The 27,232-nt window shown below is 56.2% G+C and overlaps 1 protein-coding gene across 1 annotated transcript in view; it reads left to right on the top strand.

Moving 5' to 3' along the window:
• Positions 1-10,658: 10,658 nt before the first annotated feature.
• Positions 10,659-27,232, top strand: part of CASKIN2 (CASK interacting protein 2) — a 34,049-nt gene continuing 17,475 nt past the window's right edge. Inside the window, exons 1-2 of the mRNA XM_051797901.1 lie at positions 10,659-10,948; positions 13,058-13,774. Coding sequence (XP_051653861.1) covers positions 13,681-13,774 — 94 coding nt within the window. The 5' untranslated portion in view covers positions 10,659-10,948; positions 13,058-13,680. The remainder of the gene's footprint in view (positions 10,949-13,057; positions 13,775-27,232) is intronic.

Genomic DNA, 27,232 nt, shown 5'->3' with positions numbered 1-27,232 from the left:
CCTTGAACATAAAAGAAAGAAAAATTACTTCTTCCTGCAAACTTGGCATCACCACTACACTCAGGCCATCCTGTCTGCAACATCGCTGCTATGAAAAAAGATAATAATCATCCAAAGCTGCTGCTAGGCAAATTCTGCAACTAGGGAATGAATCTGGCTGGTCTGACAGTGGTTTAACCCTGAAAGGCTCTTGCATTTCAGTAATGAGTTATATTTCCTGTGCCTGTCCCAGCTGGAGATCCTGACTTACGCAACACGAGCAGAACCGCAGCCCCCGTGGGGCAGAGAGCAGCGCTGGCTCCTGTTACCGCGCTACTGAAACCATTTCCCCAGCTGGTTTCACCAAATAATTTCTCATTAAATGGAGACTTTCTCATTTGCTAAATATTTATTTAGCACCTGGCCACTGCTCTGATTTGCACTCTGGAGAGAGGAGCCTTCTCTAAGAGCCAAATTGCAAATCCTCCCCTCCAGCTCACTGCTCTCCTTACTCACGACTCCAGACTCACTGAATGGGCCTCTGCATTTTTATTGCTTAGCTCTTTGTCTGTGTTTATATTGATCAAATAGCATAATGGGCGAAGTTTTGTCCTTGTAGTGGCCTTAGGGATAGGAATGATCACATTCAGGATGTGTTTGACATGGTGCATCAACCCTCCATACTGGCTGAGTACTGTCCTTTTCCAATAGCTGCACATCAGTCTCCCTCCTTTCCAGGCAACATTGGTAAAGTAGTTTCCAACTACTGTTCCATTTTGCCTCCTTTGATTCTGGTAAGTGGATCTTTGCTATCATTTCTCACCTACAGGGGAAGGAAAATGTCATGTGGCAAAGTTAAATAATTTCCCTAAAGCCACAGGCTGGGCTTGAGGCCAAAAATTGACAGTAATTCTCTCTACAACAACCCTGGCTTAGCAGCATCTTGTCCATCTTCCTGTAATGTTTATTTATCCCAGCACAACTGTTTGTATCCTTACAGGGGGATGTGTCCTGAATGTGATCGTTCAGTTTTAAAAAAAAACACAGAAAACCCAGGAGTTGGAGGAGCAGCTTGGTGGTGACTCAGGTGCTGTCACTGATCGAGATGTGCATGGCTGGTATAGCCTGACTGGTCAGAAAGAAGTTGCTGCTGTGTCTTGGTGCCTGACTCGATTCAGGTCAGTGCTACCATGTGATCCAGATCTGCCCTGAGCTGGTATTAGTGAACATTGAGCCATGGCCCAAAACTGAGCCATGAGCAAACTCCTGGTTTCCCTGCTGCCGAGCTCTGCTTTCTCTTTCACATAAGTGTCTCTAATAAAGGCAGCAGGTGAATTCCCTTTCTTGACTACTCAATAGCCACACATGGCTTTACAGGAATAATTTAGCTAAACAGTCATCTAAACTCTCCTGTTATCCACCCTGAATTTCTAATTAATTAGCATAAAGTGGGCATTTATCTGAAACCAGATGACCACCTCCTCTCTCCCCGCAGGTTCCTGCTCTTGAAATGGCAGGTCTAAGCTGCCTGGTCAGTCCTGGCTCATTCCAGTCCCACGCTGCTAATTTGAGGTTTTAGCCCTCAGCCTCTGCCCATCCTGGCTGCTCTCAGCGAGCCAAAGGCCGGGGCAGCACCTTCTGTGGTTTTGTTTTCATTGCTAAAGGTTAGAGGATCCCAGAGACAAAAGCACAGCCAAAAATAACGAGGGGCTAAGCAGGGCTTGCCCTGTGACAGGGAAGCAGGCGGGCTCCAGGGCTGTGTGCAGCCGATGTGCTGAGGTCAGGGATGCAGATGTGCACTCTGTGGAACGGGCAGATCCCATTGTTGGGGATAAGGAGCTGCCAGCAGCTCCTGACGTTGGACAGGAACAGCCAGAAGCCCCCGGGGAGACAAACGCTGCCGCAGGGTATATGTATGGTGTTAGTCACTGATTCCCTTCTACAAGAACAGGCATTAGCACAAGGAGGAGGCATCTGTAACCTGAATTCCTCATGAGTCTGAACTGGGGGGGTGGAAAAGTTTTGGCTCGGATCTGTAGATTGTGGGTAAGTGTGCACAGGGCTCAAGAGGAGGCAGAGCAGGAGGATTGATGTGGGGGGCTGTTGACCAAGAATTGGTGTCTGCCCAACCCAAAATGAGTGCTCTGCCATCCTTCTTTTCAACGAGAATTAAGATGTTGTTGAGCTTGGAAATGGATATTACAGATCCAAGATGAGGCAAAACTAAAAACCCTGAGAGGTTCAAGTCAGAGAGACGAGATAAAACTCCATTTAGTGTCTGGAAAGAGCTGTCACATGAAATTGCAAATCCAAGTGCAAGGATTTATGACAAACCTAATAAAAAGAAAGGTGGTGTTTTATAACCAGAGGCTGCAATCCTGCTGCCTAGTTCTGAGCAGGGGCAGTGGGGAGGAAAGCAGTGATAGCTGATTTTTGAGCTGTGGTACATTGAATCTACCTGAGGTCCAGTAAAGCGCTTGATACAGCATGTCCTAGGAACTTCTTTGGTTGCAGAAGATGTGGAGAAGCACAAAACCTGTAAAATTAATAAGGAATTAGATCACAAGCGAGACTGAAGTCTTGTGTCGGGGGGGCTGTTAATGGTGGTGGGATGTTAATGGCATGAGATGGGAAACCCTCCGGACTTGGACCTGCAGGTCCCAGGAAAAGCTCTGTTCAGCTCAGCAGTTGGGTCAGTGGAGCAGCCAGATGTTTCTTTGCTCTCTACTTCCCCCAGGCAAACCAGCCATGTGTTCCCTGTGCTGCTCCAGGGCGCGGAGGCATCTGCCAGGGTTGGAGGCGGTGGCTGAGGGCACTGGAAGAGATGGAAACCTTTTAAAATGACAATTAAAAAGTAAAGTGATGCTCACTTATGAAAACAATAATTGCTAAACCGCTTTGCCTCTTGGGCTGTTAAACTCTGAGAGCAGAGGCAGATGTTCCAGCAACAGCAGTCAGCATTTGCTATCAGCTGGGAGTTCATTAGTTGGAAAGACGGGAGAGGAGCAAGACATGGGTTCAGTGTGAGCTTCCCTGTTTAACATGGCTCAGGGAAAGGCAAATGAGATTCTCGGGGGGACCCAATGTGATGTTTCCATGGTGGGAGTTACTGTTGTGTAAACTGGCAGTGAGGCTTCGTCTGGAAAGCTGTGTGGGTTCTCAGTCTTTAATGTCCATGTCTGTGTAGAAAGTTGAGCTACAGAAAGGCTGAGTGGTTTGGGACACAGGGAGGTGACCGGGGTGATGCTGCAGGTGGACAGACCTGGCACCATGTCCAGTTTTGCAGGTCAGGCTCACAGAACAAGGTGCTTTCTGAGACGGTGCTTTCTTTCAGAATCAGTGCAGGTTTGAGGAGAAGGGTTAAACAAGCAGAAGTTCGCTGTTTTGCTGGTTGCCTTAAAATATTTGGAGAGAGTTCATCTGGATAAAAATCAACCCCAAATGTTATTTTTGATTGACTCAGTTCCTGAAGGGTTTTGCAGCAGTAGAGGATGCGGATACATCACTGCAACGCTTTCTAAATGTCCCGGTTTGCCACTGGGCCTCTTTCTCTCCCCTCCTCCTGATTTTTCCTGCTGCGTGAGAAGGGCTGTTGGTCTAGAAGGCAACAGAGATATTTCTACTGCCTCCTGCCCTGGGTTATTCCTCTACACGAAGGCCCCTTCCCACATCTTGAGCCACCATAGCCCTGTGGTTCATTGCACTTGGATCCTCTTTCCATTGGCACCATGCACAGGAGCCTGCTAGTGCCTAGGTTTTTTTTCTCTATGCCTTATTTTCCAGACTGGGGTGACAATGAGTGCCTTTGTAAAGTAAATTTAAATATACTGTGCTAAGTTTTGTATAAGAGCATGTGTGTGTGTATGAATCTGGGCTGCTGAGGTTGCAGCCAGGGTTGTCAGCAGACCCAAGAAGCCAGACCTATCTCTAGGTCCAGGGTTTTTTCCCATCAGAAAAACATAGTTAATTAAAGCCTTCTTCTGAAAGGAATTTCTTAGCCACACTAGAGGGATAACAAAGCGAAAGCTGTGTCCTTAATCCTGCCCTTTCATCTCCTAGAAATTCCTTCCTCTCCTGTCTCTTTCCCTGTGTCCGGATTGTTAAAAGAAATGAGAAATAATTTCCACTTGGAAAAAACCCAAGACAACAAAACTCCAGCCCAGCTGATCGCAGCAGAAGCCAAGGAGACGGGAGCTGAAAGGAGGGAGCTGTTAATGAAGCATCAGCAGCGAGCCAGGGGCAGGAGCTGGAGCCCATCCAGATGGCACTGCTAATTCCCTGCATCCACTTTACACGCGTGTCCTCCTGGGAAAGAGCTCGGCCGAGCGGCCGCTCTCCGCGGCGCTGGTCAGACACAACCTCGCCTGCAGCCCCAGGAGGGGATTTGCCTGGGTTATTCCAGGCCTCCAAATCAGCTCATCCGAATTCCCTCCATGGATGGGAGGAACGACATCTTCTCTGCTGGCTGTCGAGGGAAAATGGAGCCCCAGACTTTGGTTTTCAGCGCTGCGTGGATGCACCAGTGCTTCCCAGGGCTGGGAGGAAGGAACAGAGGGTGCAGAGAGGCAGGGAGCAATGGGAGTGGAGGGACCAAGTGGAATGGGGAGCAGAGCTGGCAGTGTGGGAAGCAGGGGTGCATCAGCACGGCCCCGATGGCAGAGCGTGCTGTGGCTGTGCTGGCAGCACCCGCCTGCAGCCCGGGCACCCACAGCTTCCCTTCATCCCCAGGCAACCCGGATATTCGTGTTTCCTGGCCTGACAGATAAGGCGGCCTCGCCATTAATCAGGAGGCCTGGAGAATGGGATCAACGCGAGGCAGGCGTGCTGCACAGCTAATCTCCTTTACTCCCTGATGATGGATGGAGCTCATTGCAGACATTAATCAAGTCTGTGAGTGTGCACCGGGCAAAATGGATTAGACACTGTGCTCTTGGCAGAGGTGTGTCCTGAGTCCCTGGACAGCCCTGGAGGATGCCCGACGTGGTGGTGGTGGTGCCAGTTGGGCTGCAGTGCAATGGTGTGGTGCAGGTGACAGATATTGCAGCTGCCAGAATCCCAGGAGAGCTGTGGTGTGTCCCTGCTTCTGCTCCACTGGCTGTGCCTCTCCCGGGGCTCAGAGCTGAGAGGTGGGTTCTGGTCACAGCTGGATCATGTTCATCCATGGAGCTGCTCTTTCAAACAACTCGCAGAAGGTCCTGGGATGGCTTCAGTTGTACCCAGATATCTCTAGTTCTGCAGCCCCCAGGTCTGCCTGTTACCCAGAGGAGACCCAGTTGCCTGTGCAGTGAAGCTCTGGTGGGAATGGAACTTGAGCATCAGGCAGCAGAAACAACCTATGAGCCCCTGGAAACTGAGCTGGAATAGGACCCACTGTCAGATCCCAGCCCTGGTTGTAGGTCTGCAGAATCCCTTGCAAAAGGGTCTTTCCTGGTGTGAGATCTTGTTCCAGCTCCAAACTGTGCCACACACTGCTTTGGACATTGTGGACTCAAGGAGCAGTACCTTGGAAGCAAAGCAAGATATTTGCAGACAACATGAGGAAAATGTTCTCCATCTGCTTTGGGCTGGTGTTGGAGGGGATGGCAGTGAGAACAACCCCAAATCTTCATCCTCCAAGGAAGAAGCTTAGGTCCAAGGAAGCAGAGGGAAATGCCCTGGAAAGTCATAGACTGTGCTGTAGCACAAGTGTCACGCCACAGGGAGCAGGGTATGGATTTCCATTTTAGCCACCCTGCAGCACCTGCTTCTCCCTTAGAAATGAGCAGCTCGGGGTATTCCCAGTGGGGACCCCGAGCCCTGATATGTTGGAGCGATGCCGGTGGCCCACACGCTCCTGCTGCGTGGCAGCTGGAGGTTGCAATATTCACTGACAGCCAACGAGTTGTGGTTTTCTGATGATTAATGACACCTCCCTCCTTATGGGAGACATTCAGCCTCCACACAGCTGGATGATAATGGAGCCAGGGTGAAATTTGGGCGTTTCCAGAGAATAACACCCAGTGCAGGGACTGCAGTGCTGGGGTTGCAAGGCAGTTTGATCCCCCAGTGTCAGTCCTGGAAGGGGGTTGTTTCTGCAGGTAAATGTGCCTGACCTTCATTTCCAGGATGGGTGCAAATGGATAAGTGGAATCCAAGAGGTTTGTTAACAGATATTTTCTTTTCCCCTCCCTGCCTTAAGTGCAAAGCCCAACTGACATCAAAGCAACAGAAAGTCTAATCCCGTTTTGAATCAGTGCAAGCACACACAGCGAATGTTAAACAGGGAATCCGGCAGCAAGAAAAGGGAGGATTATCTTTAATTTCCTGAGTGAGGGACTAAGCAAGGGAGACAGAGAGAAAAGAAAGGCACAAGACCAGAAAGAAGTGGCTGTCAGCACAGGGAAGCTCGAGGAGGAGGAAGGCAGATGGGAAGGACAGTGTGAGCAGCAGCACACGTGTGCCTGGAGAGGTGAGTCCAGAGGGAGCCGGGCACTGGCATGTGGGAGGGATGCTCCTGCTGGGAGCCCCTTGCCAGCACCTGCCCAAGTTTCCATGTGGATACAGGGGAAGGGAATGTGGGTAGGGTTTGCTGTGCCAGGGCACAGGCTGGTGCAGGCTGTACCTCCCGGCTCGCACGTGTTTGAGCCAAAGCTGTGGAGTTGCTTTTCAAAGGAGCTCGGGGCTGGACTGCCCTGGGATGATGTAACTGAGGGCTGGTTACCTGGTTTCATTTTTGCGGGGGGAAATTCTTTGCTGCAAAAGATACTAGCTGAGCAGAGCTTCCTAAATCACCTCCAAAGCCCTGTTACCTGCCTGAGAACTGACTCCAGGTGGGTTTATGTACCTGTTTGCCACCAGCAGGTACCACCAGCTCTGCTCAGGACAGTCACTGCTGCATTTCATACCATGGCTGATGTTCAGCTTCACGGTGCACATGCACATGTCCAGTTCTGGCCTGGGTCTGGGATGTATACTGGCACTGAAGCCCTCCTGGTGGCAATGGCCAGCCAGAGGCTGCAGGCAGCAGCTGTGCTGCACGTGGTGTGGTGGGAGGAGGTTTCTGGGCCCAAACTGGCCCAAACTCTTCTCTGCCAGAGCCTGGTCTCTGGGAGCTGTGATCCTGCTCCTCCTCCTTGTGGGCACTGCATCTCTCTCTTGATCAAATCCCCTTATTTATCTTCTTGGACTTCTTCCAGCAGCAGCTATTGCCAGGAGGGTGTATAAGAGGCGATGGAGTAAATGCCTTCGTAAGCACCTTTGTGTCCAGATCCCCCATCCTGCTCTAGCTTTGCCCTTGACGTTGCTGCCAGTGATGTGGAATGTTGAGCTGGGTGGGAAATGCCTGGCCTGGATGTAATGTGGGAGGGGATGGATGCCTGTGCAAAAAAGGGTCCCTGGGATGGGATATGACTTCTGAGGATGAGGAATAAGATTGAGACTTGCTCTGCTGCTTAAGGACAGGACTGAAACCCAGCAGTGGGGCACCCATCACCTGCCTGTGCTCAGAGAGCCAGGAGATGTGAGAATCAGTGTCAGGAGCTGCAGGAAAGGCTCCTGTGGGTGGCTTTAAATCTGGGCAATAACCTGCTTTCTGTCATGGCCTGATTCAGTGGAGGAGAGGTTCTTCTGTCCTCTGCTTCATCCCCAGCCTGCACCCTTCTCTCTGCAGGACAGATCCCAATGTGGGGTGCCACAGCCCCTGTCGTGGTGATGTTGCCCTTGTGGGTGTGCAGGTACCAGTGTCCAGCCCTGCTCTGACCCTGAATTAGGAATGTCTGGGCAGTGGTGTCTGCACACCCACCCAGGGAAACCAATCCTGTCTGGCTACAGGTACCCAGCTGCTGTTGTTCTCACATTAATCTGAGCCTCACCCTGCCCTGGTGTGAGATGCAGCCTTGAGGTTGCAGCAAATCTTTGAGTCTAGCTGGGCTTGCTTCAGAAAAAAAGGCAGTGAAAGGAGAAGCCTGAGCCACAGCTGAGAGAGGAGAAGTGTGTTTCCATCCAGCTGGTTCATAACATACTTTAAATGTTTTGGATATCTGGTATGGGCCTTTGCAGACCTCCTAACCACTCAGTGGGGATGAGATGGCTGTGAACTTCCAAGTTTGGCTTTTGTGGGTGAGATTTGGGAGTGGGAGCCTTGAACTCTCAGATTTGGACCTGTGTCTGTCACTGCCTCCCCTGGAGCCAGCACTGGCCATGGAGCTGCCGTGGATGCTGCTGTGCCTTTGTAGCTGCTCCTGCCTTTGTAGCTGATTTTCTACCTGGTAGTAAATGTATTGCTTTTGAATTTTTTACCCCATCTCAATCTCAGAGTAGAGAGGAGGGGTTTGCACAGCTGCTGGGGCTGTGAGATGAACCAGGATGAGCTGCAGCCATCAAGCAGCCACTCAAAACATGGGCTAACCCAAAAAAGCTGCTTTGAAAAGTTGCATTATATTAAAAAACAAAACCAAAACCAAACAAAAGGTTGGTTTGGGTTTTCTTTTTTCCCCCCCAATACTTTACAAAGAGACAATCACTGTAACAGGGACCTCTAGATGGCAACATCGATCTGAGGAGCTGCAAAGCAGGAGCCCGCCGCGCTGAGCAGCTCGACCCGGGTGGAGCCCCCAGGCCCCATTCCCGAAGTGGGGAACACAAGTAGGTGTTACCTTGGGCACCTTTCTGCAGGGCCTGAGGGCAGAAAAGGCCCCACAAGGGTGCCTCCACCCCGAACCCCACCCCTAAACTCTGAACATCTCATCCCGGTAGAGAAGGGAGAAAATTTTTAAAGGGGTTTCTCTGCAATGGAAACTCAGTCGATGCTCTGGGCACCTGGTCTGCAGACACAGAGGAATAAATGTCATGGTGGGTCTGTCAGCTCTGCAAGGTGGACACAGCTGGAGCCCCTGGCAGGTCTTTGTACTGGGGTCACCAAACAGCTTTTCAACCTTCAGCAGTCAATGAAAAACTGGGATACATGATAGGAAATGGGGCTGCTGCCTGCTCCTTCCCCCTCAGCTGCCTGCAGGCAGGGGCACAGAGTGAAGGCCCTGGGCTTCAGTGCAGTGTCAGGAGCTTCAATATGTGGTCGAATGTTCAAAGGCTGCGCTAGAAATCGTTGATTTCTAGTAAGCCCTCCAGTGGCACCCTCCATTCCAAAGGCTTGTGTGACACCAGAAATTAAAGCTTAAATTACCCAGGTTTAACCACTCTATTGTAACTGCAGAGACAACCTTTAGATGGGAATATCAGCGTGGTGTGCCCTTACTGTGGTGTAACAGCGTGTGCTGGAGGTCGTTGGGGTGAAAAAGTCCTACCCCTGCCTGAAGCGGGACACACGTTTTGTACAAAGGAAGGTCTGGGCTCCTCTTTTGCAAAGTGGGTTTAGTCTGTGCTCAGGGAGCTGCAAAGCTTAATTAAGATCCTTAAAAGGACAAAAGGTGCTACATAAATTCAGGGGATTATTATAAATGTCACTGCGCTTTACAAGCTCTGGCAAAACTCAGAGGAGGAAAAACAAGACCTTTCACTTCGCAGCCTTTCCTAGCAGGGCTACTCCGAGCTCCGTGCCTCAACGTAGCAGCCGTACAATGTTGACATTTATAATTAGATGTGCATAATAATCTCTTTATTCCTGAACTGAAAAGACAGGGTGTGTCTTGAAACGTCAGTCCCTCCTCCTTGCCAGGGATCCCCCTCATTGGAATTGCTCACGAAACCCTCATTTGGTGAAATGTCTCGGGGCCTGGTTCAAGGAGGTACAGGATCGTTGCAACTCCCCCAGGAAGCTGCAGGCTGGGCATTTAGTGAATAAAACCAAAGCCTCCGTGTGTTTTTAATCTGATTAGTTGATGATAATCCAGTGGTATCATGCAACAAAAACTGTCCAGCTTTATTAGGCAACCTCTTGTTCTAAAAGAACTGTGCTCCGGGGAGCACTTGCCTCTGCTGTTTCTGTTGAAGATTGGCAGAAATGGGTGATTTTTGGTGGTTTTAGTGCTTTGTGAGAACAGGATTAATTTGGGTTTGGGCAGCTGAGTGTCGGTGGATTTTGGTCCCATGGGTGCTATCAGTGGCTTTGTGCAGCCCCGCTGCCCAGGGGGCTGGGTGTGGAGGGGGCAAAGGGCTGATGGAGTCAGAGTGTGGCTGAAGGTGGGGGATTGTTCCCCGGGGCTGGTTCCCAGACCACCGTGCTGTTCCTGGATCGATGATGGGGGCACCTCCCTCCGGGGCCGGTCCTGTAGCACCGGACCAATCCCGGGTCAAGCACGGGGGGATCACTCACTGGATCGGTCCCGTACCGTGCAAGTCCCCGACCACCAGGTCGGCCCTGGATCGAGGATTGCCCAAAGGAGCGGGACCCGAACCACTGGGTCCGTCCTGGATCGAGAACGGGGAACCTTCCACCGGACCGGTCCCGGTCCGAAGGTGGAGGATCACCCACCGAGTCGGTCTCGGTTCGAAGGTGGAGGATCACCCACCGAGTCGGTCCCGTACCACGCCGGTCCCTCTCCCGGCCGCCGGTCCCGGGCGGCGTTGTCGGTCCAGCCGGACTTTGTTCAAAGCGAGCCGCTCGCCCGGGAGCCCCGGGCACCCCCGGCCGGGGGCGGAGCGGTGCCGGTGCGGCGGGATGGGCGGCCCGGCCCCTACCCCGCTCCGCCGCCGCATCACGGTGAGTGACAGCCGCCCCGGCCCGGCCCCGCCGCACAACCCGCCGGGCTTTTCCAATCAGGCCGGGCCGGGGAGGGATTTCCTGCCGGGACGGGGTCGGCCCGAGCGGGACTTTGCCGAGCTCCGCGCCGCCTGCGAGCCGGGACCCGCCGCTCTGCTCCGGTACCGGCCCCGCTCCCGCCCCGCGCGGCTCGGGAAGTTGCTGCCGGGCTGGGCTGAGCTCGGCTCAGCACTTCTGGGAGCGGCGCCGCACGGCTCGGTCGGGTGCGGTGCGCTCGGTTCGCCCCGGCGCGGTTCGGTTCGCCCCGGTGCGGCGGGCTGGGAGCGCCGCCAGGTGAGTGGGACCGGGACGGCCGGGCCCGGGCCGCTCGCAGGAGGGACTCGTCTCGGGGGGGCTGAAATCCCCCCTGAGCCCCCCCTGGAGGAAGGAGCCGCCCCACCCGGGGGTCTCGGGGCGGGGGGAGGCGGAGGCGTGGCCGGTGCCCCCCTCGCTGCTCTCCCGGCCGCGCCCGGAGCGGGGCTCCCCGGGGCCTCCCGGGGGAGGCGAGATGCCCCCGCCGCCCCTCGAGATTCGGGTCGGTACCTGCAGATCCCTCGCATCTTTCCTCTGCCACTTACGTAACTGGTTTGGATTTGTTTTGGGGTTTTTTTCCCCTCCTCTCCCTCCTTTTTTTCCCGGCGCTGCCGTTGGCTGCGGGAATGTTTGGGATACTTTCGTTCTCCAGGTGGATTCCTGGGCTGGAGGCTCAGCTCTGCTCGTGTGGGAGGGATTGTTTGCTGTTGCTTTTCCAGCTTTGTGTGTTTCTTGAGTTGTACCTTCGCTGCTCCTCTCTGGAGAGGTTGGAGAGGTGGAGAATGAGCATTCGCAGCTCTCGGTACCTCCGAGTTACCCGCTGAGCCTCGCGTGCTCCGGGAGCCGTAGGCAGCAGCATGGGGCTGTTTTCCAAGTGAGACCGTGCAGACTTTTAAAATAAAGAGTAAATAGTCTCAGCGCCCTCGCACTCGCTTCTTGTGAGCACTCTTGAGGAGCAGCATAGAGTTGGCTGTAGAGCATAGGGTTAAATGAAATAGTTCGGAAGACGGTGCAACACAGGAGGTTTCGGGAGGGGATTTGTTTGCAGCAAGAGGTTAGTCTGAGTCAAGTGGCTGAAACTTTGTTGTAACGTAGATAAGCTAGTGCAGGTGCTCCAGGATGAGGGGAGGTGAGAGCTGACCTGGGGGTGTACCAGCCCCAGTACCGAGGGGCTCATCAGCTGAAAGTGCTGTGGATAGGGGGAGAACCACCCAGCCTGGTGTGGGAATTGCACACTCCCGTGTCCTAGAAGCTAAGATGGGACGTTAGCATCATCTCTTCATCTGCCCTATGTACTACTGCACCCTGGGGAGTGCTGGAAACACGGGGAAGCCCACAGAGGGGTGTCTGTGTTTGTGGGCAGCTGCAGCGTCCAGCTGTACTGCGGGTGGGCTGGTGCCATGGGATGCCCCTTCTGGTTTTGCCCCCACCCTGACAGGATCTCTCTCCCCGCTGTTCTTCTCTCCCCTGTGATCTCCATCCTCAAAACAGTGACCTCGATTGCTCAGAGGAAGCGACACCCTCTATTATATAAACGGCTGAGGGCGAGCGCTCTGGGAAGGGAGACGGCACTGAGCCATGGCTGGGGGAACCAGAGCTGGTTCTGACCCGCCCTGGATCAGCTCAGGGGGAGTTGTGGGGTGATCTGGAGATGGCCTTGCAGCTGGCACGGCGTGTGCTCCCTGCTCTCCTGCACGCACGCTCCTCCCCAGTGTCGGAGCAGCCTGCCAGATGCATGGCCCTGAACCAGGAGGGATTTTCTTGCCACCCAGTTTGGGCAGCCCAGGCGCAGAGTGGGAGCACAGGTTGGGACGAGTGAAGTGCTGCTGCAGGACCTTGTGTCCTCTCCAAGGTACCCTGGCTGGCCAGGATAGGGACTTGATCCTGTCCTCCTGAGCACAGTTGTGCTGCTGAATTACACCCAGCTCTTCATTGAGACCAGAGAGAACTCCTGAACTGGTAAAATTTGGAGGGTAAGAGTTTATCCTTGCACAGGACGAGAAGAGTGTGAGACAGGCTGACCCACTCCCATGGGCTGCAGAGGACTTTGGCTAAGCCTCCCCAGCTCCATCCCTCAGGTGCTGCCACTGGGAGAGGGGGAGATGTTCTGTACCATAAGCCCTGTGTGCTGTCTTTAGGGAGGAGATGGTGTGTGTGGCCCCGGGGGGACAGGTCCTGCTCCCGGGGCAGCACCCCCAGGAGGTTTCCTCTGCAGGTTCTTCCTTCTCCGCTTAACATTAGGATGAGCCAAGTCCCTCCAGGACTAAATATAGTCAAAGTATTCGTTCTTCGGCATGGACACAAAAGCTGTCGGGACGGAGCCGGGAGGTAAATGGCCTTTGAGGGCTGACTGTGATCTTCCCTCCGCAGGTCCTGGGCTGCCGCGCCGGGGCTCGGCCGAGCGCGGGGCTCGCCAGCCTACCTGCAGCGCCGTCACCAAGAGGAATGCCGAAACGAAGGGGCTAATGAGCACCAGAGAGGGAGGATCTATAACTTCCAGATGGCAACGAGCCCATAATCCCTTTGGGAAGAATTAGGGACTTGTCAGCCGCAGCAGAGCCTGGTGAGGGGAGCAAAGCACGACATCCCTCTGGCTCCCGGAGTGCTGTGAGAGGCCGAGGGCATCCCAATGCCGACTGCACCGGACACCCTGCCCCGAGCTGCCTGGCTTTGTTTCACAGAGTCCTGTTGCTGCTGGGAGCCCATCCCCAAGCACTGAAGTATTTTTTGTTTTAATTGATTGCATGTTCTCCAACCAAACCCCATCCGGGTCCTGCTCCTCCCGACACAGAAAGGGACTTCTGCTCTTAACAGAAAGACTTCTTTCTTCTGGTTTTTATGCCCTGTGGGATTGTAAAGCGTCTTTCTTTACGGATTTCATCTTTCATCAGAGTGTGTTCTGAGGAACTGGGGGCTTATTCCCATGGCTTCATAAACCTCTGGGATCTGAGGGTCTCTGCCTTCTGCATTGCCGCTGCTCCCACCTGTCTGCGATGGGGCGCGAGCAGGAGCTGATCCAGGCCGTGAAGAACGGGGACGTACCCGGTGTGCAGAAACTGGTGGCCAAGATCAAGGCGTCCAAAAGCAGTGAGTACCTGGGTGCAGAGCCGTGGGCTCCCTCCCCTCAGCTGGGCATTGCTGCCTGTCCCGGGGTGCAAGTCCCTGCTGTGGGCTCAGTGCCGGTGCTGGCTCTGAACCCCGGCACACAAGTTATGCCACGGCTGGAGGCGGGAGCACAAGCACAGCCCATGCGAATGAATGACTGGGCTGTAAGCGATCCTGCAGCTGAGCTGGGGTTCCCCTCAGGCTCAGGGCCGTGGGCCACTGAGCAGGGACGGGCTGAGGGAAACGCCGTGGCAGGGGGAAGCAAACCGGTTGTGGGGGGACACTGCTACAAAGGGTCTTTAGCGGTTGCTGCTCACTCCCGGCCCTATGTATCTTGTGAAAAATTATCAGCCCAGCCAGTCGACTGGAACCAATCGTCAAGCCTTGAATTTCAGTCTGGTAATGTTTAACCCTTCAGCAGGGCTGTTTTCTTGCATGTGCTCTCAGAAAGGTCAATGGCAAGCACAGCTCAGAGCGAACAGCAGGTCTGGAGGGGTCCCCAAGGGCACCGGGGTCCTGCAGGTGCCACGTGGCATCTGGAGGAGATGGGGAGGGTGGAAAGGTGGAGGAGAAGATCGTGGCCAGTGCCACAGTGCTCATATAGGTAGCTGAGCTCCTGGTCACTTCTCCTGACATACCAAGAGAAGGAAACTGGGAAAAGTAAATAAAAGGGCTCTCGGTGCTGTGTATGGCTGGGGGAAGGTGTACAATGCCTGCCCAGGCTGTTGGAGTGTGGAACCCCCTGCCAGGGCTGCTCATCGTGGGGGGTCTTGTGGGTGTGTGTGGGAAAGCTGTCCTGAGGAGGGAGAAGATGCTTTAAGTCTTCTTAGGAGCAGCTCAGAGCAGAGAGGCTGGCATTGAGAAAGGCGAGTTAGGCTGAGGATTATAAACGTGAGGAGGGGATCAGGTTCCCTGGGTCAGCTACTGGAAAGCTGTGACTGGGGCCAGAACTTTGAAAATCCCAACTGTTGGGCCTTGAGGAGGTCTGTGAGCCATCTCCTCCACAGAACAGGGGGTGCCTGGTGACCCCTCCCTGGGTGAAGGGACTGGATGTTGTTACCTCCGTTTGCAGCTCAGGGACTGTGTCTATACAGGGTCCCTGAGCTGAGTAAGAGCAGTTTGCCCAGGGGGGTGGGTTGAAGGACACTCCGAAGGCAATAAATAACGTCAGGACCTGAGCGTCCTGCTGACTGACGGCAGCCTCGTTCCCCTGGCCTGATGTCCCACGGCTGGGCTGCGTGGGCAGGCTGGGGTGCCCCTGGCTCTCCTCCTCCTGCACCCCTGGAGGGTTGAAGTTACACTCTAGTTTCCTCCCGTCCCCTCCAGTAACTCTCTCCCAGTTCAACCCCGTCTGTTTTCTCTCTGGCGCCTTCCCCTCCCTCCAGCCGTGGGGCACCCACGTGAACATGTGTGTTTAACTCCCCCGCTGCAGCGGCGTCAGCAGCTCCCTCGGCTTATTTTCATTTTACTCCTTTATAAGGAGGGGGTGAAAAGCCCAGACCCCTGCAAGGCCACTGCTGCAAGCCCTCGGTGCGGCTCCTGTGCTCGACTCGCTGTGGGGGCTTGCCTGATCCCGGGGGTTTGCCTGGTCCTGGGGGCTCGTCCCCGGCATGGAGGGCATCACTGCTCCCCATCGCTTACAGTTCTCTCTCCCTCCTCTCGCCGGTGCCATGTGAGCCGAGCATTTGCTGGCTTTGCCTCTCATTACAGCGCCTTTTCCATATGATAGGCTGAGATGCTGAATTTTTTATTTTTCGGTTGGTTTTTTGTTGTTTTTTTTTAAAATCCCTCTAAGAGTCCTTCTGCTGTCTCAGTGGATTGGGAGCTCGATCGCTGTGATCAGCCCTCTGGGGCTTCCTGTGCCTAAAAAAGTCACCGCACGTAAGCAAAAACCAAGCGCCAGTCCCGGCAGCGGGAACTTCAGGGACACGTTGTTTAATATTCTCCGAGCGCAGCCTCCTCCCCGCGCAAGCGCCGCCGCACAAGTGGGTCACAGCACCTATTATTATAAGGTGGTGGGATGGGCAGGGAGAAGGTTTTGGGGGCAGGGGCGGGAGGGGAAGGGCAGGCGAGGGCAGTTGTCCTGCCTGCGGGAAGGGGACGCCCGGGCGGTTCCGTGGTCACTTCTGTAGCCGGGGAGGGGGGTCTCCTCTGGGAGAGGAGAGCCGGGCTGCTCCTGCCGGGCCAGCCGTGCTTTGCTGAGGTTCCCTGGCAATGGAAACGTCCCGCTTTTTATTTTCCTTCTCCCTCTCCCCTCCCCTCTGCGTCGGAGCGCTGCAGAGTTTAATTGAAATTGTTAAACGACCCGTCACGGCTTTGGCCTCTCTCCCCGGCGATCAATCACGTCCCCGGGCTGCCGCCCTCGCCAACAATGCGCCAGTTGGCCCGGCCAGAGCGGCTGAGCAGCACCGAGGGGCTGGGGCTTCCAGGGGAGGCGAGAGGCAGGGCTCCCCCGGCCGGGAATCCCATCCTGGGAAGGGGTGACTGCTCCTGGAGCTGGACGGTGCCCGGCAAGGTTTGAGTGTCCCCATCCCTGGACATGCCGGACTAAGGAACAGGGGTAGAGGGGATGCCAGGGTGATGCTGGGAGGGGATGTATGATGTCCCTGTGATAGCCGGGGGCTGGAGGAGCTGTGGAAGGCGATGGGAGCTGGACTCCCTGTTTGCCTTCCTCGAGGGAGTGGCGAAGGTTTTTGTTTAAACGTGTGCGAAGTGCAAAGAAAGGGCAGCAGCTGAGCAAACTGGTGTTAAACTCTCAAGGACAGGCAGCGAAGCTCTGCTGGGGTTCAGCTGCTGCCTCGGGGAGGTTCAGCCAGCCACTTGCCCATTTCACCAGGGGCTTGCCCCATTTCCCTGGTTTTGATGGGGCTTTCCAGACCTTAGGTGTGTCAAGGAGTGGGGTGGGCTCCTGGGACGTGGCTGTGTCTGGGCTGTGACCTAGCAAGTTCTTAAATGCTAGAAAAGCTTGTGGGGAACCTTGATTTTACCTCCACGCCTGGGTTGGAGCCCCTCATTGCTGTGTCCCAGCAGCACAAAGCACACTAAGGTCTTCCCAAGAGTGGTGCCAGCCCTCAGGTGCTGCTGTCACCCGTCCAGTTTGGCAGGAGAGGGACAATGCTGCTCCACATGCTGCGAGACTGCAGCAGGCAGATGTGGGATAACTCACTCTCACCCTTGAATTTCCTCCTAATCCCTGGTAGCTGTATCAGCTTAAGCCTCAAAGCGTGAGGTTTAATATCTCTCCTGTGATTTGTTAGCCTTTGCCACTGGCGCTCTGTGTCCCTGTTCTCTGCAGGAACACTCACCCTCCCTTCATGTCCTGCTGGGCTTTCTGCTTCTTCCAGTGGCAGCAGGGCCACAGTTGTTTGGGGAAGAAGTTGCTGCTTTTTGTAGTTTGGGGGTTATTTTGTAATGATGTTGGATGTGCTGTTGTCCCAGCCAGCAAACCCTGCATGCCATCCCTCTCACCGAGGAGTACCATCCTCTTCATTGCTGCTCCTGAGGGAGGTTTGTCCCAAGCCCAGCTGCTATATGTGGTCTGGCTGCAGGGCAGAGCCAGGACTGGCCTTGGGCAGGATCTTTATCGTTTCAGGCTGTGTTACACCCGATGGCTTTCCCTGTTGGCGGTGGTGCAGGGATGTCTGGGCACTCTGCCCACACTGGTCCTGCCCTGGGCAGTGCAGGTGGCTGGACCCGTCTCTGCCGCCGAGCACAAGTGCGGCCCTGGCCACGTCCCTTGAAGCCCGGGTTTCGAGGACGAGTTCCCAAGCGTCCTTGGCTGTATCCTCCCCCCGCACGCTGTAGGTCTGACGGGCTGGACCGGCTCCGCAGCCGCATGCCGGCTTGGAAAGGCTGTGGGCACGCCTGCGGAGAGACGCCGAGAAACTCTGCCGAAATGGGCAAAACTCCCTCTTCCACCGAGCCAGGAGCGGGGCGAGGCCGTGCCCGGGGAGCCCGGCTGGCGGCAGCCCTGTGCTGGGGACCCCACCACCCCACAGCGTGCTGAAACCTGCTTCTGAGCCAGCCTGGGGTGGGTGGGCGGTGGGAGCGGGAGAAAAGAGGCTTCAAAGGCTCTGGCGAGTGTGGCAGCAGTGGGGCTGGATGATGGTGGGGCTGCAGCTGCGAGGAATGGGGGGGTCCATCTTTTTTTCCTCCTCCTGTGGCTCCCGGCTTCCATGGGATGGGGATCTCCTCTGGTAGCCAGGTGTTTGCTTGGTGGGTTTTCCCATCCACATCCTGGTTTTCCCACCTCTCTGCCTGGAAGAAAAAGCCCCACATGGGCAGCAGGAGGAGCAAACGGGGGGTTGGTTTTCAGAGCTGGGCTCTGACGGGTGTTGTGTTTGGAAAGAGGGGCCCAGCTGCCACCGGTGCGCCCAGAGCCGGGGAAAGCGTCACTGTGCCGAGTGCAGGAGATAAGGCACGAGCAAACAGCGTCACACAGGGAGATGGAGGAGCCCGGGCTGGACGTCAGCAGGCCTGGCCCCATGTCCCCCTGCACCCCATTTTCCTGTGTTAACAGATCCACATCTCCCCCCATCCCAGGTCTGTAGTTCTATCCCTAGCCTTTGAAAACCCACTGGCAGAGCAGCCTGCGTCTTTTTGCTGTCAGCCTGGGCCACCTGCAGCTGCATTTTTTCTGGCTTGGTAAAAGAGCGGGAGGAAAATCAGGCTAAATCTGCAGAAGGGAATGAGTGTGGGGACTGTTGAGCCTGCTCCAGCCCATGCTGCACTCCTTTGGAGATGCCAGACAGCACTGGGGTATACCAGGGACTTGCTGTTCTCTCCACGAAACATGGAGGTCCCTCAAGGCCGTGGACAGAGCCAGGCTGGCAGCCATCCCCAATGTTGCAGGTAGGAGGCTGAGATTTGGGACAGGAGGGGAATTTCCATCCCTTAGGCACTTCCTGGTGACTCAGCCCAGATCAGGGGGCTCAGGTCCCCCTTCCCAAGGGCTGCAGAGGCTGTTTTGGCTGTCTGACCCAGAAACACAGGACAATTCGGATGACGACAGCTCGCAGGCAGACAGGGAGGGCAGCCCCAAGTCATGGGACATGGTGTGCCCGGCTGCCAGCAGCACATGGGCTCTGTAACCGGGACGTTTGCTCCCAAGGGCTGGAGAGAAGGGGATGTGGCAAGGACACTGCCAGCACAGGCATCCCATCCTCTGGCTGGGGCTGGTTGCAGGAGGGAGCTGGTGGACCACAACAGCATCACTATTATCACTCCTACCACCACTCCGTCAGGATCCCAGTGCTGCTAGAAGGTTTTCCTGGGAAGGTGGGGGGTGAGTTATTGGATCCCAGTGGCGATGGACAGAATCCCAGGTGTAAGATGGTTTCCGGCTGGAAACCATCTCGCACCCGGCATCGCTCCGGCAAGAGTTAAAAGGGGGGTTGGATGCCGTGCGTGTGTGTGTGCATGCACGCGCCCTGCTTTGTTTTTAAAAGCGCCTCGGCTGTCCTGGATCCCCGCCAGACCCGGGGCCCGCCGCTGGCAAAAACTCCGGCAAAGGAGTATGAAAGGGGCAAGAAACTAAATAACAATAAACTACCTTTTTTTTTTTTTTTCTTTCTTTTCTGGCTCCTCTAGCAAGCGAGAGGGTGGGGAGGAGCTGCGAGCACTCCGGCTCCCCCTAAATCCCATCCTGGCTTCCCTAAAAAAGTCACGCCTGGGATGGAGAGGGAGGGATCTGTTTGAACCTTCAGGCTGTAATATCACCCAAGCCTTGCCAAGGTGTCCTGGTGAGTCACAGACCTGTCTGGAGATGCCCAAACTGCTTGGAAATGGCTCTGTCGGGGTGATCTTTACTCTCCCAGGGAAGGGCTGGATAGTCTGGCCCATCCCTTGCTCCTGCGGGATGCTGCCTGGGGTAGGTGCTCAGCCACCCCAAGCCGTTTGCAACCCCAGGGAGAAAGGCCGGAGCTGCAACTGAGCACGGCTCCGATGGCGAGATAAGGGAGCAGGGAAAACCTGTGCGCGAGGCAGGTATGCGGCTCCTGCAGCATCCCAGACCTGGTGCAACACGTCCGGCTGCGCTTCCGCCAAATCCTGCCAGCGCCGCTCCCCCGCGGGCCCCAGCCAAGGCTGCGCAGGGAGCACGTGGCCCCCGGCGCTGCTGCCGTGCCCAGACCCCTGTCCCGGCCTCCCCCGGGTGCCATCCCAGGAGCTGCAGCCAGTATTGGCCGATCCCAGTGGGCGGCTGTGCCGTGAGGGGGGAAAACTCCCAGGGTTTCATAACACCGGCCGCGGGCATGGCTGGTTGTGTAAGGCACCCTGTCTGCTTGCAAAGGGAGTTGGTGAGCATGGCGAGGCCATCGGGTGCCCGGCACAGAGCTGTCCTTGGTGGCAAGGCTGGCTCGGGCTCTCCCACCCGCTTTGCAGGTGCCTCCTGCCCCCTTGGAGCATCAATCCCAGGGGCTGCTGGCTCTCGCTCTCACCCTCGAGCAGCCCATTGGGAGGCCTCATCTTGTTTCTTTGCCAGGACAGGCATGGATAAGCCTGAAGGGGGTTTTCCAGCTGTAGGTGAACTGGGTGCAGACAGTAATATGGAGACTGGATTGGGAGCCCCCTCCCATGGGTGTCCTCTCTTGTCTGAGCAGGACACCCAACTCACAGCTTGTGTGGCCCCTCAGGGACCTGGGATGTGTCCCTGCCATGGCGAGGTCAGGTGAGCACTGCTTGCCTCGGTGGCCTCCAAAAGGGGCCAGAGTCCTCCCTGGTGGCTAATCATTGTCTACATAGGGGACACAGGTACATGGCAAGCCTGGCCAGCGACATGGGGGCAGCCATGGCCCAGAGGTTGCTTTGGGCTGCAGCTCTGGCTGCTCTGGTTGGCCTGAAGCAGCTCTGGTTTGGTTTTGTTGGGCTGACATAGGTGGGAAGGACTGTGTCAGCCTTCCTGGCTTCCCTGAATGAGCACCCACTAATCCTGCTGGCTTAAAAAGAAGGGGAACGCTCCTCCTTGCAGGGAAGGAGACTGCTGCACAGACTGAAGAGCTGCCTCTGACCACGCTCTGTGTTCCAGCCCCAAGAGCTGCTCAAGCCTTGGGGGAACCCTCAGCTTCCTCCTAGCAGTGCTGGGACACAAGCAACTCCCTGTCTTGAAGCATCTGTCCCACTGGTTATATTTAGCAGCCCATGGACATCCTGGAGCTGCTTCTCTGTTCCTTCCACCCCAAACCTGCTGTGGGTGTGAGGGCGTTGAGCTCTGGGCCCCCCAAAGTCATGGCTCTGCTCTGTTCCACTGCAGCCTGCTCCGAATGCCTGCGGTTCGCTCTCCCAGTGCTTTCCCAGAAGGATTGGCACGGCTCAGAAAGCCCTTTGCCGGCAGGGTCTGGGGATGAGGCAACCCGCCGTGATCCCCTGGCCAAGGTGGGAGGCGCGGCGTGCCACAGGAGGGGTGGCACAGTGCAAGAAGAGGTGCCTTTTCCTACGAGAAGGAGCTGAGGGAGGTTGGAGAGTCTCTTTTCTCGCTGTGCTCCCCTCACTTTCTCCCCACCACCCCGCCGGGATGCTGCGAGGCGGCAGGTGGGGGTTTCTGTGCTCGGCTCCCACGTCCTGCCTCTGCCGCCAACTCGGGCTTGCCGGGGCCGTTCCCGACACGCACCCGCCGTGCTGGGAAGGCGTAAACAGATCGGGTTGCCGGCAGGGGTCCAGGGAGCGGGCAGGCCTTGGCTTGTGTCCCACCACTGCTCCGTCGGGCCGGGGTGTGGGGAGCACCCAGGCTGGGGTGGGATGGCGGGGGCTGGCCTGGCAGCAGGGTCCGTGCAGGCAGCAGGGTCCCTACAGGAAGCTGGGCACTGCCTTGGTTTGGCAAAGGGACATGGGTGTTGCTCCTGCCTCAGTTTACCTCTGGTGCTTAGGTGGGCCTGTTCTTTGACAGTTCTGAGGTGTTGATGTGCAGCCCCCAACCCTCTGCCCCATCCCTGCTCGGGAAGCTGCCGTGCCAACCAGAGCTCAGCCCATGGACTGGTGGTCCTCAGATCCAGCTCCCCTCATCTATCAGAGTTGCATTGTGATGCCTTTGACCTTGCTGTAAATCAGCCCCTGTCCTTCCCAAGGTACATGGGGGGGATGGGACTGCTCCGTGTAGCCTTTGTCCCCAGCTGGTCCCCAAGCAGCTGCTGCCTGGCTCTGGCGTCCGGGCTGGGCAATGGGAGGAACTCGCTGCCCTCCCTGCCGGCCCCAGAGCAGCTGGGACAAGGGGAGGGGGTCAGGAACGCAGTGCCCAGAATAGCTCCACAGTCACTGAGGGCCCCATGGGGATGGCAGGATGGGTGCGGAGTCCTGGGGTGGGTTCCTGCTTCCAGCACAGGGGTGGGGTGATGCCTCTCCCAGGACATAGACTTGTCACTGGCTACTAAGCAATTGCTGCTTCCATGTGGGGACACACAGAGTGGTGCAAGACATCCTGGTGATGCAGCTGTCATGTCCCTCTACTGTCCCCTGGGTATGGAATCCCACTGTAGACCGGGGTCCCAGGTAAATCCTTCACTGCCACAGCTGCATGAAAATATCCCAATCCAGCTAAGGTACAAGAAAAGTGCCACTGGCCAGATGCTCAGCAGGAAGTTTGGTGATGGCTTCTCCCACTTTGTGGCATTGCACAGCCTGGAAACCCAGGCAGGCAGTTGAAGGCTCTGATCTGTCTGGCAAAGAGCCCTCCTGCTGGGCATGGGCAAAGCCATGCTGCTTCCATGGCCTCAGCAGGGAAAGGGGAGAGCAGCAGTAGGATCGTCTCTCGGGCTGCTTGTCCCAGGCTGGAGGGAGCTTGTCCTGTGCCTGCCGGGGTGGACTCATCCCACACCCATTCCCCACTGGCAGCAGCATGGAGCAACTGCTCAGTTCCCATGTGTTTTGGTAGGTGACCTTGCACCGGGGATGGGAGCAGCAAGGAGATAAGCCCTTGCTATCACTGGAGAAAAGATTTGGAGAGGGAGCCCTCCCCTCCGTCATGGCTTGGGAGCTGAGCAGCCGCTGCTGGGTGAGGTCCTTATGCTCTTTCCCAATGCAGATGCCATGAATGGCTGCAGCACCATGGCATCTGTGAGAGCAGTCACCCATCCCGCATCCCTTGGGACTGGCAGGAACCAGAGGCCACACTTTGTCTCTGACCAGGAGGGAAAGACGTGGTTTGCTCAAGCTGCTCAGATCCAGGCAGCCGGAGGAAGCCAAGAGCCTCTCGTTTTGGTTTGGCAATAGAGGGTATAGGCAGGAGCCCCCACAGGAATGGAAATCCTTGGTTCCTAGGGAGGAAAACACAGTCCCCAGGCAGCATCTGTCCTGTCCCTGCACAGACTGGGCTGTGACCGTCCCAGGGGACCCCGCCGGCACGTCCCCAGGCAGGACTGGCGGCAGCACCGGCTCGCGGGGTCAGAGTTGAGGAAAGGCATCCGCAAGGTATTTTTAACCACGTGTGACTCCAAACTGGGGCCGCCAGCAGCCGTCTGAGGTTAGTCCTGGGCCGCTGACGGCTGGTTGCCCACGGCCTGGTGGCGGGGGGGGACTCTGGGGAAAATTCAGTTCCCGGCTGTCAGGGCCTCGGGAAGGAGTGACAGCACTTGAACCATCGACCTTCTGGGTGACCTCCCGGTGCCTCCCCTCCCATCCTGTGTGTGCCTTGCCCAGATTAGCGCAGCCAGGGTGGGGACAGCTGCTCCGTCCGCCCTGGCAGCGCCTGCTCCAGGTGCACGGCAGCTTCCCTGGGGCCAGAAGGGGAGGATGTCACAGGATTTCCAGCCTCCGCATCCCTGTGTGCTTTGAGTACTGGCTCCACCGGCTGGAGCAGCTCCTGGATGCCAAGCTGCCTAGTGCAGGTGCCAGGCTGACACAAATGAGGATGGAGTGCCATGGGGCCATGGCAGCCTGGTCCTCCAGCCTCAGCCTTACCCTGCTTCCCCTGGGAGCTGCATGATTGCTGCAACCCTCCAAGCACAGTGTAGGTGCTGGATCCTTGTTTTGCTTCCTCGAGCCCGCAGGGTTTTACTGGCCACTGTTGGCTGCTCTCATTTTTATCTGGGATTCACTGTTAGAACCATAAAATAAGCTATGTGCTCCTCTTGAGCATCAAATCCCTCCAGGTGTAGGTGGGTTGCTGCGTCCCTGCCCGCCCTCCCTAATTAACTGTTGCTCAGATAATCCTTTACTGACCTGCCCTAATCTTCCTGTGCAAGGCCTGCCCTTCACTGCTGGCTCCTGTCGCTCACCTCTCATGCCCCCTGTGAGCTTCTGTCATGTTCACAGCCCTGGGTACGTGATGGAAGATGGTGCCCTGGGATGTGGCATCCCCCCTTGCAGGGCTGCCAAGGTTGTTTTCCCCACCAGCAGCTCCCTCCGTGCCCGCGCTCACACTGCTCTCACCGTCCCCCCACATCCTGCTTCCCCTCTTTCTTCCTCCCATTGACCTTCTGCTGGTTGGATTATTTTTCCCCAGATGCTGCAATCTGCATTTTTCCCTGTGTTGAATCTGCCTAGGTTTGTTCTCCTAATCTCTCTAAGTCCCTTTTGTGTTATTTCTGCCCTCGTCAATCTGTAGTGCGTCCACCACAGATTATTTTAATGCACTATTCGCTCGGTGTCGCATTAATGAGAACACTGAGGGTGTCTGTAGGTTCAGCCCCTTGGCCTGGATATCCAGGGAGCACCAGAGCCCCGCAGCTCCTTCCTTGGCTTCCAGGGAACCAGTTGGAGCCAGTATGGAACCAGCTGGATGGGAGCTAAGGTGCGTTGTTGGTGCTGGAGCAGATGCTCCTCTGGTGCCAGGCCCAGGGGTGGCTCCTGGCCCCGCAGTGTGCCCGGTGATGCTCGGTGGGTGCAGGCAGTGCTCGCACTTGGCCGCTGGCCCCCGCTGCTATCGGCCCATCTCTTCCCGCTCAGGAGGCGTCCTGTCCTTTCGGAAGGATGGGGGAAATGGAAAAGGCTCCACCTCTTCCCTGGGCAAATACAGCTCCTCTGAGTTCATATCCTGGAGAGCGGAATGGCCAGGTCCCAGCAGGGACGGTGACTTCACCTCCCGGTAACGCGCTTCCCCGGCCAGCTGGGAAAGGAGCTCTTGTATCTCCGAAGGAGCCGCCCGGCCTCCCCCACCCAAAGCCTTTCCCAGCTGCTTCCATCCTGGATGGGGCTGGGGGGATGCGATTTCAGCTCCATGGGGAAGAGCTGTTACTGTTCCCCCTTGCCAGGGGATCTGGACTGGGTGCATCACTTTGGGGTAGGCAACGGCTGCAAACCCCAAAATTTTTTTATGGGGAAGGGGAGCAAGTGCCATTCATCTCACCATGCAGCTGAAATCCTTCTGGGTGCCTGAAGCTCAGAGCAGGAGCACATGTTTGGCTTTTGCAAAGGGTGAATCCAGCCCCAAAGGCCTCCTGTGATGCTCTTTCCTCCCTCTGATATTTGCCCCTCTGTCCGTGCTGTGGCCATCAAACCTTGGGGGGTGAGAGCCGAGAGCTGCACCTTCTTCCCAGCTGCATGGATGGGGACAGGGTTTCCGACTCTGCTTTTCCTTTCATTGTTCTGGGAGCCTTCACTTTGAACAAACTGCCTGTTTTTTCCTGCTTTGCTTGTGAAGGGAAGCAGCAGGGGGGAATTGGGGGTCTGGCTGGGTCTCAGGGTGACTGCCTGGGGGTAAGTGATCGATGTCTGTGCTGTGCAGGGATGCTGCCCCAGCTCCCTCCTGCTGCCAACGTCTTTGAAATACTTAATTGTTGGATTTTCCCTAGGAAAAGGCTCACAGCTTTCCCAAAGAAGGAAAAAGGCTGCCAGTTGACTCCATAGTCCTGTTGCCATATCCCCAAACCCTTCCCTTTGCCTGTAGTGGGTCTGCAGCCCAGCCCAGGAGGGAAGGTGACCTCTCAAACTCCTGTGCCTTTGCCATCACCTGCCTTCACCATCACCCCCCATTGTATCTGAACACATTGCAGCTTAGAAGGAGAAAGCACAGATGAGGAGGGAGACAGAACTGCCAGAGGACACTCAGACATGCCATCAGCAGAGACAAGTTGGTGACAGGGACAGCTTGGACTCTGCGTGGCTGTAAGCCCTAAGATTTGGGGCTCAAGCCAGGGGTAAAGGTGGACTTCTGTTGAGGTTAGAAACAAGCATTTGGTGCAGGGATGCTCAGAGCACAGCGTCTGTGTCCTGCCCTCAGGATGCTGTGAGGAGCTGCCGGGAGCTCAGCTCCTGGAAGGTTACTGCACCTGCTGTGGGTTATTCCAGCTGGACCCAGGCTGCTGAAACCAGGAGTGGGGCTCGGTGTGACAGCCCTTGCGCAGCCTGGGCAGCGTAAAGTCCAGGGTTTGATAGGTTCACAAGGGATAAGACACCCATTATTCTCGAGGAGTTGCCAGATGCTGGTGTAAGGACAGATAAGGGGCCCTCTGCAGTGTCATGCTCTCCCATCGCTGCTGTTTGCCCTGTGTTGATGGGAGTCTGCCTCCCTGATTGCAGCCTCCCCAATCCTCCCAGTTAACCCAGTAGCTTTGGCCCAGTTGGAACCACCCCACAGTTCCTGGCTTGGCAGAGGACCTGTTTGTCAGCGTTGGTGGGGAGCCTATCCACAGGGACACTGGGGATCCTCAAACCTAGCACGGACCATTTGCAGGCAGGAAAGGACCCTTGGCATTTGGACACCTGTGGCATTTGGACACAGGGATGGGTGCTCTGCCAGAATATCCCAGATGGCAGCACCTTGGCATCCAAATTCACCCACCACAACCATGGGAGACATTAGGGGATCCCCTGCCTGCCCAGGGAGCTGGGCACAGCACTGGGGTTTGGGGTGTGGGCTGGTGGCTGTGGCAGGCACCAGGGTCAGGAGCCCTTGGCTCTCACCCAACCTCTGTTCCAAGCTTGCTGGGCAACTCTGGTTGAGTTTCCTAACATCTCTGTGGCTGAACTCCTTCCCTGTCGAGGTGGGTGAATCTCCTCTGAACCTATTGGGAAACTGCTCCCGAAGCAGCCAGTCTGCCGGGAGGAGCCGGGTGTGGGTGGCCACAGCGGACGTGCCTGTGGATGGAGAGGCAACAGGGAAGGGTGATTCCTGGATTCCTGTGGAAGAGGGATGGACATCACCTCTTTGGGTCTTGATTTTGGGTAAGACAGTAAGTCTGTCCTGAATCCGGGCACAAACCCACTGTGTGCTGAGGCAGGGCCACCCCAGGCCATCACAGAGCAGGTTGGGTGAAGCTGCCACCTCCTGCCACCTCTGCCTCCAGCTCCTGAGGCTGCCACCACCATCAGAGACAGTTGGTGCTCTGCAGGATTGCAGCTGATTAGCTCCTCCAGCTGGTTTTTTGGCTTAGTGGTGACAGTCCCCAGGTGGATTTCGTTTTCCAAGGAGGGTATGTGTGTATATTTGGTGTGTCCAAAGCACATGGTCTCCCTCCCATCATCCAGGGTAGCAGGATGGTGTTCCTGCAGTGACCAGACAGAGATCCCTGA

The sequence above is a fragment of the Manacus candei genome, unplaced genomic scaffold (genome assembly GCF_025592945.1).
Source record: "Manacus candei isolate 608988 ecotype Guabito, Panama unplaced genomic scaffold, ASM2559294v1 h1tg000047l, whole genome shotgun sequence".
Lineage (NCBI taxonomy): Eukaryota > Metazoa > Chordata > Aves > Passeriformes > Pipridae > Manacus > Manacus candei.
The sequence above is the reverse complement of the archived record's forward strand: the minus strand, read 5'-3'. Positions and strand labels throughout refer to the sequence as shown.